The 20587-nt window shown below is 35.4% G+C and overlaps 1 protein-coding gene across 2 annotated transcripts in view; it reads left to right on the top strand.

Annotated features, from left to right (window-relative positions):
- CDH18 (cadherin 18) overlaps nucleotides 1–20587 on the top strand; it is a 254107-nt gene that overhangs the window by 163844 nt on the left and 69676 nt on the right. For both annotated transcript variants that reach the window (XM_064506877.1, XM_064506876.1), the window contains exon 6: nucleotides 16248–16415. In XM_064506877.1, coding sequence (XP_064362947.1) covers nucleotides 16248–16415 — 168 coding nt within the window. The remainder of the gene's footprint in view (nucleotides 1–16247; nucleotides 16416–20587) is intronic.

Genomic DNA, 20587 nt, shown 5'->3' with positions numbered 1-20587 from the left:
AAATTATACATGGAGATAATAGAGATTCAGATAGTGCTCACTGGTAACATTGTCCAAGATCTGAAATAATGAATGGTCAAATCCCTGTTTCTTCCATTTTCTACTGTACTGTTTTATCAAAGCTACCAACTTTTTCCTGTTTTCCACAGTAAGACACAATCTTTAAACATGTCTTTTGTATTCTTCTGAAAATCAGTCTTTTAGATACAAGAAATGGTGAAGTCAATATTTTGACATATTAGTTGCACAGTGTTAGATATGATTTCCCCAGGATAAGTGGACACACTTACTTTCAGGCCACATTTTTTAAATGGCTTTTTCAGGCATTTATATTCGAAAATTACAGCTTTTATCTATATTGTCTTGCTATCCTATAAAGGAAACTATTTTGCAAGTTCTTTTTTACAAAATGATGAGACCAAAAATAGAAGATGTAGTGCTTTGAGATGTTTTTGGAAACTTCTAATCTCTTGTTCTTGAAAAAAATATTAATATTTTCAGAGCACAGCGATATAGCTGTGTCCTTTGCAAGCTATATATGTGTATCCCATTAAATGTCTTAAGATTCTGAGGATATATATGTTATTGTCCATGTGATAAATGGCATCTTCTGTAAAGGGTAATAAAAGTCTGTTCTCCAGTCTTTTGTAAATGGCTTCTGCAACACAGTTCATAAAAAAACCTAAATGATACTGTATTTGTGTAATGGATCACCTCACAAAGGTTTTATGCATGTCAAAATATGTTTTTGTTTATGAATAAGTTTACTGTTCAAACTCTAGCATTCAGAATATTACTTCTTACTAAGTCTTGCAAAGAATTTAAAGGGATTTATTAGGATACTGTAATCTCTGAGGTCAAGCTGGCAATTGTCCTATGTACAGGAAAATGTTTCTTATAAAAGTGAGTTTTACAAAGATACAAGAAGTGTTAATCAAAAATTAAGAAGTTGTTGACATAAATGGACAACCTCTACTAATGCTAAAGCGGCTAGTATTGCACCTTTGCCACTTTCTAGACAATTGTCAAATACAGCAAAAAATGCATATCATTTATTCGGATGTGAAATAGCTTAATATATGCATGCTCAATTTCAGTTTTGACTTTCCTGAGAGTTAGAGCCACTAGGTTTGGCCAATAGCTATACTAGCTTCAGGAATTGCTCTTGATAGGTATCTCCTGACTTACACCTATTTCATTTTCAATGTTTTGGTTAATTTATGCTAGTTGCCCTTTAGGGAGTGAACATTTTCTTTCACTTACTTACACTCCCACAGTTGGTTTTCTTTCAGCTTTTCTCAGAAGACGCGGTTCTAAATGTCATCACAACAGACTTCTATCAGTAGAAATGCATTGTTTAGACAGGCTTCTACAACTATGGCTTGCAGTATATTGGAGCAGCACTCTGTGCCTGTAACAGGCTTCACTGTGCTGTGCTTTCTCCAAAAAGATAAGATGGTAAAAGACATTGGGCAGTCTAAAATTTAGACATGCAAGAAAATGTAGGAGTGGAATTAGAGGTAGATTTGAAGTGAATTGCCAATCCTTAAGAGGAATCTAAAGGTAGGCATCTTTTTCCTATCCCTAACATTTACCTTAACATACACGCTCACAAATGTCTATTTTGATCTTCAGATGTGGTTTGAAGAGGCTACAGTATAAATAACTATAATTATTGGTCAGATTCTTAAGTGGTATAACTGCAACCTTGCTCATATAATGCAGTCTTCCTTGATATGAGCTCCCCTCCCCATCAACTCCTTCAGAATTAACTCCTCCTCATCAACTAGATTGACAGCTTAGCCCTAATCGTGGTAAGAAGCTTTTCGCCTAAAAATAAAAGATAAGATTCTTTACTGATGTAAATCGCTGTAGCTTCATTATCCTTATTTGAAATATGTGGGTGTATTCCAGATCAAGATCAACAATGTGAGCTCCTGCTTACCTTCTTCATAGACGTACTTTAAGAAGATCTTAAGAAGAGCAGACATGAAAAAAACAGTGCTTTCAAACATGGCAAGCCACAATTACTGCATTTTCTGCACAAGGAAATCTCCTGTCCACTCTAATTAGGATTCTTTATGGCTGGCCTGATTCCATGGATTTTATAGGTTCTTGCCTGGTACTGGAGATGAAATGCTCCTTTTTTATTTACATAGAAGTTAGCATACATGTAGATATACTATATCTACACTATACTGTAGGCACACTTTTTCATATTACCTCAGGACATTCTGGAGATTTAGAAAAGTGAGCTACAGATACAGAGAAAGGCTTACTATTGTAGATCATGTTCAGAGGAAGGATTTCCTCTGCAACCATATACGAAGGAAACACAAGAACAATAATCTGCTTCTGTGTTTGTTTTGGTAAAAGAAAAATGGTCAAAGAAATTCACAATGAAAACTGGTATACTGCTCGGAATCTGTTTTACTCTGTCGTAGTAATTAGAGATTGGGTGGACTTTTGTATAGCCCATGCTATACTGCTCAAGCACAGTTAGGTTAAGAATAATAATTTGGCCTTCACGTTAGCTATGTAACATGAAGGACTAGATTTTAACTAGGCAGCCTACTTTCTCCTAGATGTTATCAAAAGAGTTAATCAATCATATTATTTTTTATTTGCCATTCATATTTGAAGGCTACAGTAATAGTCTAATTTAAGGTCAGTCATGTCAAGGAAGAGAGACTTTTACTGCTCTTTTTATTGAAAGTATAATTTTCTAGTGATCATTTTGAAGCTTGATTTGAATGACTTGGGATAGACCTTCACATCACCAGTTTTAACATACATTTGGTAAACAGTCATTGATTCTTTGTACCAAATCTCAAATCAATTTAGTCCTTTTGTCTATTATATGTCCACGTTTTTCATTCATTCTAGGCCCACATGAGGGAAATATTCACACAAGGTACAGTTCAGTAGAGTCACTGTGACTCTGCCCTTGATCTGTTTTCTTGCCCTGTGCAGATCACTAATTAATCATCCAGAGAATTAGATTCATTGAAAATACCATTTTTAGTGTTTTCCAGGAAATTCTTCTTTTGAAAAAACTGATGAATTTAGAAGGTATTTTTATTTCTTTTTTTACATCTTCCAAAATGTTTATATCTGTACAAGTTTTGTATTTCAAATCTTCACCTTTAGTCAAGATGGACAGAAAATAGAAATATCAGGAATTCATCTAGGGTCAGAACAGAAACTTTTGTTCATGCTCATTTTAATTATTGTAAACTGTCTTTCAGTAATATCCTAAAATATTTGGCCATATCATTCCAGTCAGTAAAAATTACCTGGTGGAAATTTTGTAGAAGATTTAAACAGCTAATGCTGATTCAATGCAGGTTTGAAATATTACCATATGTTACATTGCCAGTGCATAACCAAACTATGTAAAAGTTTGAGGCACTTAAAATATCCCAGTTATGCAGACTCACTCTAATTGATTTTGTGTATTTTAATTTACCTTTACAGAGCTTGAAAAGGTACATTTGTAGTTTTGTATTCAACTATATAAATATTGTGTGCATTAGAAGGGGTCGTGTAAATGACTGTGGTTTGTGAAGCTGGTTGCTGATTGATCAATGAGATCAAGTTATTAGTTAATGGGTTTCAATATTTTTTCAAAGAAGTAATTGAAACCTGAAAACTGTATTGTATTTTTTTAAAGACTGTAGCTAAGAAAGGTAGACCATAGTAGGAGAAAGGAGAATGATATTTTCTTCACAGTACCCAGCATAGAAGTTTATAACATGCGGTATATAAAGCTGTGGTGCTTGTGACTTGCTTCATAAAGTTGTATATCTTTCCTCACTATGGGATCTGAGACAAGTCCCGGCTTTCCCAAAATTGATGGCAAAACTTATGTGGAGTTATTCCTAAACAAGGCTGTCTCCATACTGAGCTTTTCAGGGACAATACTTATATTTTCAAATTCATGCTTTGTCTAATGCAGAATAATTTCAAATGTAGACAAGGTTCAATTTCGATATCAGGAGAGTTTCGATACTGATACTTCCAGGCTTATTGCCTTGCAGCATAATATAGTCAGTCAAAGCCAAATGAGAAACAACTTTATAAAATTATCTCCTCTCATTAAGTGATCATATTCTATGTTGTGCCTGACCTTATTATGATTTTTAATTTATCATAGTGTGAGGGGTGTCTTTTAAACAAGCTACAACACTTCACTGATTCAGTAGTCATTTTCTTTTTAGCAGTGCACCTGTAACAATGGAACAACACAAACCTCTGTTTTCAGCCAACTTTAAGATTTATTGTACCTCCAGGTACAGATTTATCTTTTCTCCGAGTAGATCAATATCTAACTCTCAGGTCAATAAATCCTGATTGAATCTCAACAGAAGTCAATAGCTATCTATTATGTCACCTAATGGACAAAGAGTTTGTGGGTGTTGGGTCTAAGAAAGAAAATAACCTCTGTGAAGACACTTACAAAAAGGTTTATTCTATGATTTCTTAATATTTTATCTATATACCATCAACATCTTTTTCTATGTGTGCCAGAAAGTTATGAAAGCTGTGGTATGTTTTATTCCACTCCAGACACATTTTCAGGTTCAAAAATACCTAGATGTGATATGGTTCCTTAGTCAGTGTTCTGTTTACCCAGAGTGCAGTACTGAAGATACTTTTTCTTCTACAGGGGGTTTAAACTTATTTGCAGCAATGTGGGAACAGATTGGTACTTTATTAGAAGTAATAAGCATTCAATGAATTTATAGATTTGTGTTGGTTACAATGTTTTTGCAGAAAATATTACAATAATATTTTATTTTGATAGTTTTCTTCATTGAAGGACCTGTAAGAAAACCAATTAATCAAGTTTGTAAGGCAGTTTTCACATATATTTCTATACTCTGATATACTCAATCTGGTACTGATACAACTTGCAAAATGAAGGAATTTTGCTGATTGGGTTTTGCTTATTGTTCAATTTGATGCTTGTGCTTTGAACAGACATTAGCTTGCACAGCCACAAACATAACTCATCAAGCAGGAATGGTTTCAGTGCTATTCAACTATCTAGGTTATATATGCAAGTATTTCACCTTTCCAAATTGACACCAATCTCATGGTATTTCATTTGCACTTAAAATTTACAAAAAAGCATGCTTCAGGGTTGAGTAAAGTTGTCCTCTAAATGCCTTATAACAATTAGCAAATTGTGCAATAGTACTATAAGGTCATAAAGATGTTATACATAGGTCAAAGAGGCATTGAAGTTAAGTGGCATGCCCATGGGCAAGTAATGAGTATGTATCATGGGGAGAAAAGAACACATTCTTGGTCTATTGGCTAAGCAAGCTGTCTTAGTAGCAAATACCTGGATTATCTAGGCACAGTCTGTCAGTTTTAATTAATCAGCACATGAAATTTTCTTCAAATGTAGAATCTTTGCAAGACTGTATGTTACGTTCAATTTTCAGTCATCTGGATACCATTTTGACCCTATTTGAGAGCTTTTTTCTCATGTGTGTAATCCTTGTCTCCCATTTTGTCCCTATTATCAAGGTGACTCACTTCGAAAAGAAACCTCAGTATTACTCAGCATCATGGGCAACTGTGTTAATTACCTCCAGTTATTTAGATACGTTATCATATGCTTACTGAAGACAAAAAGTTAAATTTAATTTGCACAGAGGTCTAATTCAGTAAGTGATAGGTGAGAAATGTGAAGTCTGTGACTCCATCTTTGTTTTTCTTTCCATTATGAAGGAAGTACTAAGGAGCTATGGATTATGGGTGAAATATAATATGACTGATATGAAATATATATTGGTAGGAATATTGATATTAAGTATGGATATTGATGTGAAATTTAAGCAGCTTTAACCTTTAGCTCTCTTATTTTGTCTTTTTCATTCAAACTACAGATTAAATAAATTTTGATGTGGATAGGTATGTTGCATTATTAGAAGCAGTGTTTGCTACTGATAGCAATGACTGCTATTTTGAGAGAGAGGCATTACCAAATTGCAGGCCATTTTCTGTTAGGTCTCAGCTCTGTCTTTCTTGTCAGATGGGATTTCCTTTGAGAAGATTCCTGTACTTAATTCCCATCTGCTGTGTTCAGAGGTTACTTAATGCATCCCCTTTTTACTTAATTGTTTTGTTTATCTCTTGTCATAAGGTTGTTCCTTCTTACCAAGTCTTAAGTACACCTCTGAGAAGTTCATACTCTGAAGAAACCACCCTTAATGAATAATTTCCTCCCTTCCACCATTCTGTGCCCTTGCCTTATCTTAATACACGTATCACCCGCTTGCTCCCCCTGCCTGCCTACTTGAGAAATAATCTGTTATGGAGAAGTCCTCAATATCAAGGCAGCAGTAAGTTTATCTGTTAATCCTGTGTATCTGTATCTAGATATATTTCATAGTTACCTGAAACATACTACTGTAAATACTTGTTTATACAGCCAGCACTCGCTATCAGTTTTGAGCAAACAGATTATCAACTTAGGACAAATTAGGACACAGAATCTTCTTTGCTTTTAAATACATTTTTAAATGAATTGTCAAAAAAGCAAAGTAAAATTTCAACACAGCAGGAGCATCACAGTCCTCCAGGCTTGCCTCCTGCTGCTTCACCGGCGGAACGCACCTCCTGCAGTGTTAGGAATGCATCAAAGTTTGACCCCTAGAATTTGACTGTTCACATTGGAGGGTCTGACCATGCAGTCCTGTTTGCACCTAACCGTACGTTTCTTCAGAACTGCAGAAATGCCACTGATTCAGGATTTGGTTCCGAGGAAATGGTATGAGTCAGTGCAAGACCATTGAAGTATCCTCTGTTCTAAATTGAATGAACACTTTATCATGCACATATATACAGAGAACTAGTATATAGTGGCATGTTGCTGCTAGATACAGGAATGTTTTAATTTAAGCCAGTCTTTTTAAGGCTTTCTTTTAGTCCTCCACTCCTCATCTCCAATGGTTTTGTGTGGAGAAAAACGAAATCCTTAATAACGGAGAAGCAATTTTAGGAGTGGTCAAAAACTTTCGGATAGGGGATTTACCTGAAAGAAAGTTTAACTCTGTTTTGTTTTCGGAAAATTCATAGGAATTTATTATGTGCAGTTAATATTTCAAAAGAACCAACTTACACATATTCAGAAGGACATAACAATTTGATAAATGAATTCTGGAAAAGCATAAATTAGCCCTTTTATGAAAGCTTTTCAGAATCTACACTTGAAAAAATTGACAGAATTTTCATATTTTTCCTGAAGATATAGCCTAGAAAATGTTATTTTGAGTCTTCTGAAAAGAGGATTAGATTAATGAAGGATAACAGTCATTGTTCAGTCCCAAAACCATGAAGGTTGTTAGACTATCCCTGAATAGCAAAGCAGCTAAGGAAATATAGCAACTAGAAAGTGGAGAACATCGATAGAGAAATCTGAAGGCACTGGAAGCTAACGGCAAGTTAAGGAAGATTAGAAGGCTGTTTTTTCAGAAGGCTGTTAGAAGGCAGGGGAAGAAAAGGAAATGTAGCAATGATAGGATCATGACTATATGAAGATGATAACATTGTTAGTAATGATACAGAAAAGAGTTAGATCCATCCTGTATTTGGGAAGAAGCAGAATTACGTGTGTTTATTACATAGAGATGATCATTACACCATACAGTTTTAACAGTAGCTGAGAAAGATGCTGTGTCACATCTCCCCAGGAAAATCATTTTCAGAGAAACAGGCTTCCTAGCTTGAGTTCGTTAAGACCTAGCTAATGCAGTTTTGGTCCCACTAATGTTCGTTTTTAGTAAACCCTGTATTTCTAGGGAGATGCCAGAACATTTGCAGAATGGAAGTGTGTGCCAGTTTTCAGAAAGGCCAAGCAAAATGAAACCTGTTACATTAGGCTGGCAATCTTAGGCAAAAAAACAGAAGAGCTGAGAGAGGAAGAATTTAGCCAGTAAAGAATAAAAATATAAAGAATGCCTTTCAACATGCTTTTATGGAAAAGAGGTCATGTTAAAGAAACCCGATTTCATTCTTTTATGAAATTAAAAATTATGTTGATAAAGATAACTGCATAGTGGTACTAGACTTTTAATTTACTTTATTGTCAAAATGCCATTCAAATTAAATAAATAGCAATAAGTTGTAGCAACAAAGTGCTTATTAGTTGGATATGAACTGGGTAACTGAGAGATAGCAAAAAGTTCTCATCAAGGCAGTGTCAACATAGAGGAAAAGAGATTCCAGCTGTGTTCTACAGGGATTGGTACAAGACCTATGTATGATTTAAAAGTATATATAGGACTACTGCTGAAAATTTTTTGCAGAAAGATGAATAAGGATGAGAACAGGACATCTGGGCAGAACAACCTGGATCGTTTGATTAGCTGAGCCACTTAATACAATAAAATGCAAAAGTATACAGGGCAGGGAGAGGAATTTACAATATGACTGAGAAAGGTAGGATTATATCCAGGAGAACTGTGACTCTGTAAACTATATGAGAGTAAAGCAGTACAAAATGAGTTCCCAAAGCACTCTTTCTATTTAATTATGTTTCCCTCCTGTCTGTACCACAGTAACACCTATTTTACCCAATACAATTAACTCTTCCCTGCTACCTCTAAACACAGAAACAAATATTTAGATGCCATAGTTCAGTCACAGCCATACAACCCAGCAGAGACCACTGGAGATGTGCACGTAAACTCAAGTTTGCTGTCCAGCCTACACAGAGCTCCTCATACAATAGAGTGCTAGGTCTGTGCAGCGCAATAGAACAAATGAAAAGACACCCATGCCTTTACAGCCGTACAGTGGACACACGTTACTAAAAAGAGCTTGGATTTGGAAGCAGCATAGCAACGTCAGTGCAGCACCTGGTCTATCAGCAAGGCTTAGGATTGAGGTATGTGATTCATTCTGCAGCTGCTTCTGATTCCAGTGCTACTATAGTCTCTGCTAGTTTACATGTTTCTGCATAATAATCATAGACTACTGTTAGTAAACAGTCTTTATTGAGACTTTTTACATCTTAACATTAATTCTTTATTAGTCTATTAAGATCCTTAAGCAGTTGTCTGCTTGTATTTTGGATAGCTGTTTGTTTTGCAAAGCTTTACGTTCTTTTAAAGTGTTTTAACAAGTAGTATAATGAACTGTGTGGTTAGGTAAAGAGATTTGTGCCAAAAAAGTAGGTTTTGTTTAGATGCTAAATTAGCTGATACATTTAGTGCAAGATGTCTGGTCCTAAGTGCAAAGTTGATGTTTACAGGAATGACTACAGTCACAGTGGTATAAACCAGCAGTCCGCTACCACTAAATCCAGAAAATACTTCTTCCATAGCAAAGTGATTTGGAAGTAGCAGCAATTCAAAGACAGTGGGACAAATACAACACTTCAGCAGAAAAACTTTCCTGATGATAATGCCCTGCTGATTCAACCAGCCTGCAAGCGACTGAGAGAAAAGTAGTTTAAAAACCTGTGAGCAATATTAACTGAAACAGAACTGACAAACCTAGCATCCATATGTATCGGCTTTAACTACTGGCAAGAAAAAGAATGACAGTTCCTACTCAACTAGGGTTGCCAGTTGCTATGGTAATTCTGTAACAGATATTCCTTTAATTTGCAGCAATTGCATATGGCAGAGGAGAGTTTCTTGTCTGCTTGCTGGCAGGCAGCATGGCAGCAGGTTCTTCATTTAATTCATTTGGTTATGCTTTTCGTTATGAAAACATTGTAAGGTGCTATGATTACAGTTGGCATCCATGCAATTGCCAGATAAATTACTGTACTTTCCACTCAGTCAGGGAGACATTCTTCAAGTTCCTTAATGCAGGAGGCTTCAGCACAAACTTTTTTCATTTTGTAATTTCAGGCTGTTACTCATCAAGACTTTTGAGAAGGCTTTAGTTATTAAGAGCAGATTAGGTAGATTTTTTTCCTGTTGGTATCCGTTATAATATAACCAGTCCAATTAATCCCATGTGCTTTTAATCAAATGAAACACTGTATTCTAACCTAGTTATTTACCATTTTCTTACAAAATTATTACAATTTTCTATTGAAAATATGTTTGTTTTTCAATAATTTCTGTTGTATTACAACAGTTGTATCTCAGTGTTGTAGTCATGTATTTTACTTCAGTGATAATTCTCTAAGAAAGTAATGCTTTTTGCAGAAGGACATACTGTCTTTCAGTACTCTAATCATGGCCATAGAAGAAACTTGACCACTAAGTGTCAGTGGTAAAGTTCTTTGACTTTTAGCCATGAAGCTAGTTCTGTCTAGTGGTGTCCTGGTTAAGAACAAAATGTATGAGGTTCTTTATATGCAGCAGATCTGACTCAGAGGCCTAGATTAAAAACACCTGTGTTACAGGAGTACTCAGAGTTTGGAGTATGGCGAAAATCTCTTTGATTTCATTGGGACTTCCAAATTTGAAATTAATTTTGAAATTTAAGAAGAAAGAAATGCATATCCTTAAGACATGGTGCTGCTCAGTATTTGTCCTAAAAGGCAAAAAACACAAAAAAATACTTAATACTCTTAAAAGAGATGTGTCTAATTCTCTCAGGGTAGAGTCATATTAGATTTAGAAATGTATTTTAGTATATACAATATATTCAGAGCATTAAGTTACAATAAAATCAAATATGCTAACCACATATCCTAAATCAAACCAGTGGCAGAAATAGAACTTTTATTCACAAAGTCAAAATAATATGAATGAAATTAACATATTCCAGTGTTTCCTGTAACAGTAATTTTGTAACAGTTTTCCTCAGTAATTAGTCAAATCACACATATAATTGTTTATTACATAGATATTTAAAAGTATATTTGAACAGTTTAGTGTCTGTGATTATGATAAGACAGACACACAAGAAATTAGAGTATGTGTGGATCTAGTACGACCTACTGGCCCTTCAGAAAATCTTTAATGGCGAGGCTTATGGTCTAACAACAGAATGATTATTTCCTATACAAAAAAATTAACTTGCACACAACAAACTGGACAGTTGTTAAAGTGAAACTAATTTTTTTTTTCACTAGATAGGAAACCTTTGAGCTAAGAACATTAAAATGAACTGTGGATTATTCTGGGAAGCTTGTATTGATACATCATGCAGTAGTTGGCCATAAGAGAAAGCCAATTAAAAGTCTCCATTGATTATTGAATATAAAATAGGTTTTTGTTGAATTACTTCAAATGCACCAGATAAGTACACAGTTAAACACTTAGCTGTGGCGGACATTTTCTTAATAATTGGGTGTGCTTGAATTTAAAAAATCTTGATTTTTACAGTGTGAGTTACAGTCGAGCCTTTAGCTGTAGCTCTCCCTACATGCTACTAAAATGTATCTACACAGAACACCAAAAATGACAGCATAATATGTTGTTAGATGCCACAGAGTATAGAAGTAGCTTACAAGAATAAAACCTGAAAAAAACAGGAATTGATTGGGATTCAGTAACATGAATGGTTTGGAGAGAAGGAAGTAGAACTTGCCAAAAATATACTTATTTTCAGGGCTTTCTCAAATACAAAGGTGATGGGAAAGAGGAAAGAAAAGAAGCTATCCAAAGTGGTAGAAATATCAGTCTTTTTTCAGAGCCTGACACCTCAATTTTCTTCTTGGTCAATTTTGTGTGATGTTTTGAGGATAAATGCAGGACTGTGCTGATGAAATTTGCTGATGGCAAAAAGTTGTGAGGAATTGTCAATACAGAGGAAAAGTTTATGACTTTGAGGTCAAGAGCAATAAGAATGGAATGAAATCTAATAGTACAACGTTAAAGGCCATGTTATAGGACTAATTACAGGACTATCTACAGTAACTGTAGTCTCATTAATTTGGAAGTGTTGTTGGAGGAGAAAGTCCTCGGTATATTGGTCGATCACAGATGGATAAACAATGTGATGTAACGTAGGTAGGGTTCTTGTGATCTATATCCAAGGAAGATAAATTCAAATTGGAAAATGTGCAGTCCAAGACTATAGAAATTACTAGAGAAATGATGAGCCTAAATCACAAGAGAGGTCTAAAACAATTTGTTTAGCCTGCCACAGCAAAAGCTGAAAAGAGATATGGGTGTTGTTTACTGATGTATTGGGGTAAAGAAGAGCCGTTGAAGTTGATGGAAAAACACAAAAACAGATTAGTATGATTTAGAGTTGAAAAAATTAGGAAGTTAGAAGAAAGAATATGGTCTAGGAGAGCCTTCCATGTAGGAAAGAACAGGAAAGGTGTAGGAAGGTGTAACACCTCTAAACTAATTTTAAGATGGATCTTGGTATGACTGGATTCAGCAGTCCAGGGATCTATCCAGCTGTGTGCCCTTCACACCTCCACTCCAGGAGATCCAAAGCGCTAAGTCATATAGATGGCTTTTAACACAACAATCAAACTTCAGCAAAAATTCTTTGCCTAATACCAGCAACAAAGTGGGGTGCCTCCGTAATGTGTATGTACTCCCTGTATTTTTTTCTTGCTTTCCTGTCTTAATGGAGGTGAAACATAGCTGAAAAAGTAGTCACTTAACAGAGTCACAGTAATGTCTAGCAGGGTATGAGACAAGATTTAGGCAGTGTTTAAATTTAAAAGACCTGCGGCAGTTTTCTTTTCCTTATAGTTTTAGAGAGGGAGATAGTCCTCCCTTCTATGAACTTCCTATTTTCTTGTGTGATGTTTAAGAGCCCCTGCCAAGTATACTCAAGATACTTGGGGCAATTCCTACTATAAAAGGAACTGCTAGAGTATTTCATACTATCTTCTTGGGAAAGACAACAAAATAAGTTTCCCTTGCAACTTTTGGGCTCATTGGAGAAATCTGAAATTATATGCGATTTTAGAGCTATACTACCTGAACAATTGGTGGAGTTGCTAGTACCAAGGACAGAATATTAGGATCTGCACTGGTGTTACCTAGCTCATACTGATGGTATAATTTTAGGAATTACACATGTGTATTCAATGGAGAAAAGAGAGAGCACTAAACCTTCCCTTATCTCCTTTCCTTCAGCATACCCCAAACTTAAATCCAGTCCTGTTGTCCTACATGTTGGATTCAAGTTTCTAGAATTAAAAACTTGCCCATTCTCATTTGAGAAGAAGAATATGATGCAAGTGAGAGAGAGCAAGAGATTAGCGGTCACTTTGTTCCACACATCCTTATTAACTCTCTAGAAGAGTTGATTCAGTACAGTACTGTCTTGGAGCAAAGAGCAAGCAGGGAGGAATTGTTATTTAGAGAGATTTCTGTTTGTATGGAGTAGTTTAAAAACTCTAGTGACTAATATAATTTTGAAAGTTGTATACAAGACAGATGTTCCATTTTGTGAAATTTGTTCTGTTTTCAGTTGAAATAGAAGCTTTAAAAAGAAAAATAAATCCCGTACTCCCTTCACGTGTGTGTGTAAACATGAACAGTTCCAATAAATTTGGCTTCTATTTCAACTTCCATTTCCATTATATCATTAAAATGAGAATGAAGAAATGCCAACATGAAAGATTATTTCAATGTAAAAAATTGAAGCAATTTATTTGAAAAATGTCAAAGCAGGACATCTTGAGTTATAAGACTTTTTATATTCCTATTTTTCAGTAAAATAAAATTTCAGGAAGTAGAACAGATTTTGTGAAGCTTATTGATTTTGATGAAACTGCATAGTTCAGTTGTATGAGAAAGTAGTTTTATCCAAATGTCTCCATGCCTTTCTAATATAATGTGTTCTACCTAGATAGCTTACTATCAGTTTTTAAGGTGAAGTTTGTGAAAAAGTATATTTCTAAATGTATAAAGGAAAAATACATTGCTGAAGTAAAACATATTGCTATATTATTTTTAACCAGGTTGTCCAGAATCTAAGCTTCTGAAAAAAAGCAACTTACAGTGCAACACTGAGATAAAATGGAGCATACACAGTTTAAAGTGTATAGTTTAATTATTCGTAAATGTGATCTGTTTTCAGAACAGGATGGAAAGAGTGATATAATCTACATTAAAAGCTCCATTTCTCTTGTAAAAATGTCTCATTAGTTTTACTGAAGACATGCAAATAAATTAACTTAAAATACAACAAAAGCAATATTCTGGAAATTATTTTTGGATCATCTGACATTGTGTGAATCACAGACTTTGCAAACCATACAGCACAGCAGACTGCCTAGAAGAGCAAGACTCCTCCTCTTAAGCTAATTTTTGTTAATGGCTATTACATGTTTAAAAGTTTCCCAGAAATAAAATTTGATCATGCTATGCTATATTTTCTTACCAGTTATAATAACCACTCAGTTTAAGAGTTGAAAATTAAGTTATGCTAAAAATTTAGATTTCTGAGAGTTTACTATTAATAAAGGTAACATTTCACATATTTTTCATTTTTCTATTTAACAATGTTTAACTATTTTTCTGTTTTTTTGTATTTTATTTCTATTTGTTTCAAGTACTTTAAAAATTACAAGAATTCTGGTTTAATTGGAAAGCGATGTATGATACTGATATGATATATGATATTAACTTACAAAATTATAAAGAAGAAAGGCTATTTGTTTTCCCGACAATCACCCCTGTAAACCTAAAATAGCTCAGGTTGGAAGTGACCTACCCCCTGCTCAAAGAAGTCCAGTAAGATCAGCTTGCTGAGCGCCTAGTCTGGTCATGTTTTCAATGTCTCCAAGGATGGAGATCCCATCACCTCTCTAGACAGCCTGTTCCACTGTTTGATTACTCTCACTATGATTTTTTTTTCCTTATATGTGAGTGGAATTTCCCATATTCCAAAATTTGTCCATTGCATCTGTTCCTATAACCACGCACCTCCCAGAAGAATCCGATTCTCTCTTCTCTACACCCTTCCATGTGGTAGTTGTAGACAGCACAAAGGTTTCTCCTCTGCCATCCACAAGCCCCGCTCTCTTAGCCTGTCCTTGTATGTCGTTTGCTCTGTGACCATCTTAGTAGCCCTCCACTGGACTTGCTCCAGTATGTCCATGTCTCTTATGTAGAGGGGAGCCCGGCACAGGACCCAGTACTCCATATGGGGTCTCAGAAGTGTGGAAGAGATGGTAAGGATCACATCACTGAACCTGCTGGCAACACTCTTGCTAATGCAGACCAGGTCTTGTTGGTCTTGTTTGCCGCAAGGGCACATTGCTAGCTCATGGTCACCTTGTCCACCCAGACCCTGAGGTCCTTTTCTGCACAGCTGCTTTCCAGCTGGGTGGCCCCCAGCCTGTACTGGTGCATGGGACTGTTCCTCCCCAGGTGCAAGACTTTCTGTTTCCATTTGTTAAACTTCATGAGGTTCCTGTCAACCTGTGACCAAAGAAATCAGCAGGAGTTTTCTTTGCAGCCATCATTATGAGTGAAAAAAGAGTTCCATAGCTGAAACTCAGCCCACAGAGGTGATTATGGCACCCTTACTGTAATCTTTGCTTGTGCATGTGTAATTGTTTAGATGTGAGGAAATGTGTCTGATGATGATGCATACAAATAAATAGAATCACTCAGATTTCATTTTATTTTCTCTGGATAAAGTAGTAAAAAGAATAAAGACTTAACTTTCACATTGCAGACAAGCATTAGGTAAGTCACACTTATGAACAAATGTATATGATTGAGATTTAATAAACAAAAAAAAAATCTAATTTTTAGGTAGTTTTAAGAGGAATACCACATTGTGTTCAGAAAATAACTTTTCTTTTGTTAAAATAAAGGAATTCGAAGCTTCTTCAGTCAGGCATGAATTCCCATTCATTAATATTTCTGTAAAGCAGATATTTAAACAATTATCATGAATCAGAAAACACTGGGCTTTTGGCAGTGTAGCTTTTGGCTAGCAATGTTATATAAGTTGGATTAAATATTTATTAATATATCATTATATGTACTGTAATATAGATTATTTTAATTTCTTCATATCCTCAAGCAAGTTGACTATCCTGCAACATCTGGCAGTGTTATATTGAGAAAAAACAGTGGAGCACTCTCAAGCATCTCTGTGTAGTGTGGTATGTAATCCGTTATTCATTAGTTGTTTGCATACAGGAGGTAACCAGTTGGTTTATAATTCTGAATATCAGCCAGAAACAACTTATTTTGTTTGTAGAAAAGCTTTGCATTTCCAGAAAATCTCTCATGCCCCACCTTTCCTGAAATGAAAGGTTATGCCCAGCCCATTCCTTTGCCATAAAAAGCTAACCCTGATTTTTCTGCTTTTTTTTTTTTTTCTTGTCACCACAGGAGTCATCAGGACTGCCTTGCACAACATGGACAGGGAAGCCAGAGAGCATTATTCCGTTGTCATTCAAGCCAAAGATATGGCTGGGCAGGTCGGAGGGCTGTCAGGGTCAACAACTGTCAATATCACACTCACTGATGTCAACGACAACCCACCCAGGTTTCCTCAGAGTATGTACAATTTCACCATATAATTGATTTGGAAATTGTGTTGATTTTCAGTGAAGTAAGCAGTTATTAGTGAAATCCAATTAGTGTTCAAATTCACTGGGAGAAGGCAACTGGGGTAGAGTTTGTATTCACCAATATTTTTTGATTTTCCAGTGTTTTCAGATGAAGCTCGGAATGCAGATATAGCATAAGTAGGGTATTAAAATCATTTAATTAAAAACAGAGTAACAACGAGATGCATGACAAAGAAATACTTTTGTCATATATGGGTTATTCTACATTCCTTTTAGAATTTCAAAAACTGCATGACAATATGATTTTGATCATATTAAGTGAATTGTATTGTTCCCTTGGTACAAAACAACAAAAGGTAACACGTTAAAAGATTGAATCCGTCACTCATTTGGCCCCTTCCATACACATCTGTCAAATTCATTTTCTGTTTCTCTTACACCCATGCAAACCTTTAGGATTACTTTTTGCCTTACAGACAGTCAAAACCTTTGCTGTTGCTCACTTTTGTAGGCCTACAGTGAAGTCTGCCTTTATCCTAATTAAACGAATTGTAGATGCTGATGTCAAACTGAATGTTTTCACATGTGTATATGAAAAATATATGCTAGAATACTCTTATTAGAATATCCTAATATGAGCCCTAATAGGACTAATTCATTCATACCCAACTCATTGTATGCACATTGTCTGACACGAGCTGAAGTCTTCTAGGAATTCTGAATTCAGTCAACAATTTATTTAAAACTCTTTCCGGAATGGAATTGCATAGTTAAACTTTCTTTCCTTTGCAGATTGGCTCAAGGCCAATAAGAATATTGTAATCTGGACTCAGACATTGTGTGAGCCCTTGTAGAACATAATGGACTAGTAGCTATAAGTACATCCACAGGGAAATACATTAAGCTGTTTGAATGAGAAGATTTGTAAACAATAGTAGAGATCACAAAGCTCCAGGGAAAAACAAAGCTCTCTGACAATACACATTGTGTAAAACCTGGTCAAGCAGTAAGAAGGCTCATTAAAAATGTTGTAGAAATGAATTTTTTTTCTGTGCCTCACAAACACATAAAAAACACAAAGCTTTTGGAACATTGCCTTAAATAAAGTATATTTGTTTTTATATTCCACAGCATTGTTGTTGCATCCATCACGATATTTAATACTTGCTAACTATTGGAAAGGCAAAACATAAGGTGTATATTTGAAAAAATATAATATATAGTTAAACTAGGAGAAATATCTTAATTTTCCTGCAAATTCAGGGACAAAATAACATAAAACTGGATCCATGTACCAGCCTACACCGTGTATTATGAGTGGAAGTGCTTGGATGTTAAACTGACTGGCAAGCAGAAATGTACACTGGCACATGTATTCCTTTATCTGCATTAATATTTTTTCAGAAATGGAAAAAATACACAATTTTCAAATTATTTCTGTACATTTTAAGGGAGTCTAATAATTGCAAAAATAACATTGAAAACAACAGAATATCATTTCACTTTTAATGAAAACTCATTGTTTAACAAAGCAAAAGTGAAAAAAAAGGGGTATTTGGGAACCATAAGTATGGTAGAGTACCAACACTTGCTCTGTTTTTCCTAGTGTAGGAATCACATACCATAACTATAGCTATCACATCACTTCTTTACTCCTTTTCAACAAGTGTAACTGAAACACTTTGCAAGCAGCCACATGTTACTAATACAGAGCCATTATGTAGATGATCTAAAATCAGGCAATCTCAGCATCATGAACTCTTAAAATAACACATGATACATTCACTAATAAAGCTAATTTCAGTGTTTATTTTTCTTCTCCTTTCTTTGTATGTCATGATTTTGAGTTGAATTCCTCCTCAATTTCCTCAATAGATGAGATGCTAAATGAGACTTGCTGAGGTTTGTCACATTCAGAATTGAGTTCAAGGGAAGTGCTAGCCAAAATTGCATATATCCAGCATAGAAGCCCTCAGGAGACACTGAGCCTCAGCTATACCTCAGGCTCCCTTTTGGTTAGCTTTCTTTTATGCATGGCCATACTTGTGAATTATGAATCTGAATTTAACTGTAGGAGTACTTCACTTCAGAACGTGCTGGGAGGCACATCTGGTTAGCACTTTTATTTCTGTTATTTAAAAGTATGCTGTGCTATATATATTTGGAAGGTTGAATCTGTTTAGTCGTTGTAGATAGGTGCTCATTAAAGACGCATATGGACTAAGGTTTGTGGGATTTGTCCCCTTATGACATTTGAATAAACACAATTAAATCTAATTAAAATGTAAAAGTAGGGGAGATAATTATATCTGCTTAAATGAATTTATTGTGTTTTTTCTGCATCCATTCAAAATATGGCTGATGTTCTTTCAAAGAAATTACTAAAAAAAAGAGTTGCAGTTTTCCAAAATATCAAAAAGACTAAGAAGAAACATTAGTGCATAAATTTATCAGTCTGATGGTTGAAGTTCTGGAAGAGAGTTGAATTCGTGGTAACAATAATCTCTGAAATATGGAGTATGGCTGAAAAAATCTCCTTGCAAAACACAGTAGTATGTCCCAGGAGAAGGCATGTGACTGTGAATTCACAAAGAGGATAACCTGAAACCTCAAATGCGTTTTGGTTATCAGTGAGTTCAGTGGCATTTTGTACAATACTAATTTATCTTTCTTCATCGCCACAAGCTTCCTTTCTTTAGAGTATCCAGTTATATCCAGTTATAAATGATGTAAGTATATGTATATGTAAGCTGACAGACAGTGCTCTGCATAGAAAGATCTTCGCTTTTCAATAATCAGCATCTCCCAGTTCATGTTAGTTTTATCACTGGTGGATCTACTTGACTGATGATTGTGGGCCCTAATTTCACAGATACACATTTCTTTCAGTAGTCTGATAGAAAATGATCTGTCTACTGAGTTACATAAGAATTGTCTGTTTGCTGTTCTTTCATTAATTCTCTATGGTCTTGTTTAGGATGAATAGATTCTGCATGTTTTGCTTTGTTTAGAATGGATAGATTCTGATTACATCAAGATCATCACAGTAGGCAGTTGCTTCCACTGACATGTTTTGAACTTCAAGTGCTAGTGATTGCATTCTGGACAGTATGTAGGAGATTCTTAGCTATTATTGTGTTTAGAGTTTAATTTTACAAGGAAATGATTTCTCTGATAGCCTATTTGCAGATTTTATTGTTTGAAATATCTAGCTGAGTTCTTTAGCACAAAGCAGAATTTAAATAGAACCTATGGCTTAAAACAACTTTTTTATAAAGCTTGATTGTTGTGGCTTGGTTGTTTCATGCCATCGTATACAGATAAGGTGATGTTTCTGTATGTTCAGGATTTGGTTAACCTCATTTTTTTTGCAAGTCATTTTATGAGAAGTATGCAGCCATGTTTAAATGGTAGTGTTGTATGCAGGTACTCAAGTTAGCTGTGCAAATGCAAGCTCATATCCCAGAACCAGACATGTTAATTCTGCTCTGTGCTAATAAGGTGTCTACACTGTACCTACTACCAAGTCCTGTTAATATAACTCATTAGCTAATTAAGCATATCTGCTGTTTGCACTCTTTTAAAACATAGATCTTACAATGTGGATAGGAAGGTTCTCCAGCAATTAGCTCTCTACACATGCACAGTGTGCACCTAAGCATGGCATTTAGTGCAAATTTCATTGCCAGTAAAGATGCAGTGTGCACATATGCTGCACCTATAGTGGTCCTAGAACCATAACAGCAGCAAATCCAGCCCCATGTCTTCTTTCTATGCCACAGCAGTAGGTAATATAGCTAGCTCCTCTAGTAATTATGCCACCATATGGTCCTTTCCATATCCCCACTTTTAGTTCCACATAGTTCATGTTTCCTGTGATCCCCACACACAACCATCACCATCCTCCCACTCCCCACTGCTGATGGCTAGTCCAGAGCCATCTCCCTGCTGATTGACCACTTGGCTGCTGCCAGATGAAATGAGCAACAGCTGAATTTTCTCTGATTTTCTCTTAGAGGGACATGTAGACAGTTGATTTCAAGCCTGACTTCCAAAGAACCCTAGTATTTCTGTTCTGCAGAAGATTTGTTCCTTGATGTCCTAAATACTGCATTTTCTTTCTTCAAAATCAAGGTTACCCAGCCTGGAAATGTTATT

This window comes from Dromaius novaehollandiae, chromosome 2 (genome assembly GCF_036370855.1).
Source record: "Dromaius novaehollandiae isolate bDroNov1 chromosome 2, bDroNov1.hap1, whole genome shotgun sequence".
Classification (NCBI taxonomy): domain Eukaryota; kingdom Metazoa; phylum Chordata; class Aves; order Casuariiformes; family Dromaiidae; genus Dromaius; species Dromaius novaehollandiae.
This window is presented reverse-complemented; position numbering and strand designations above follow the sequence as displayed.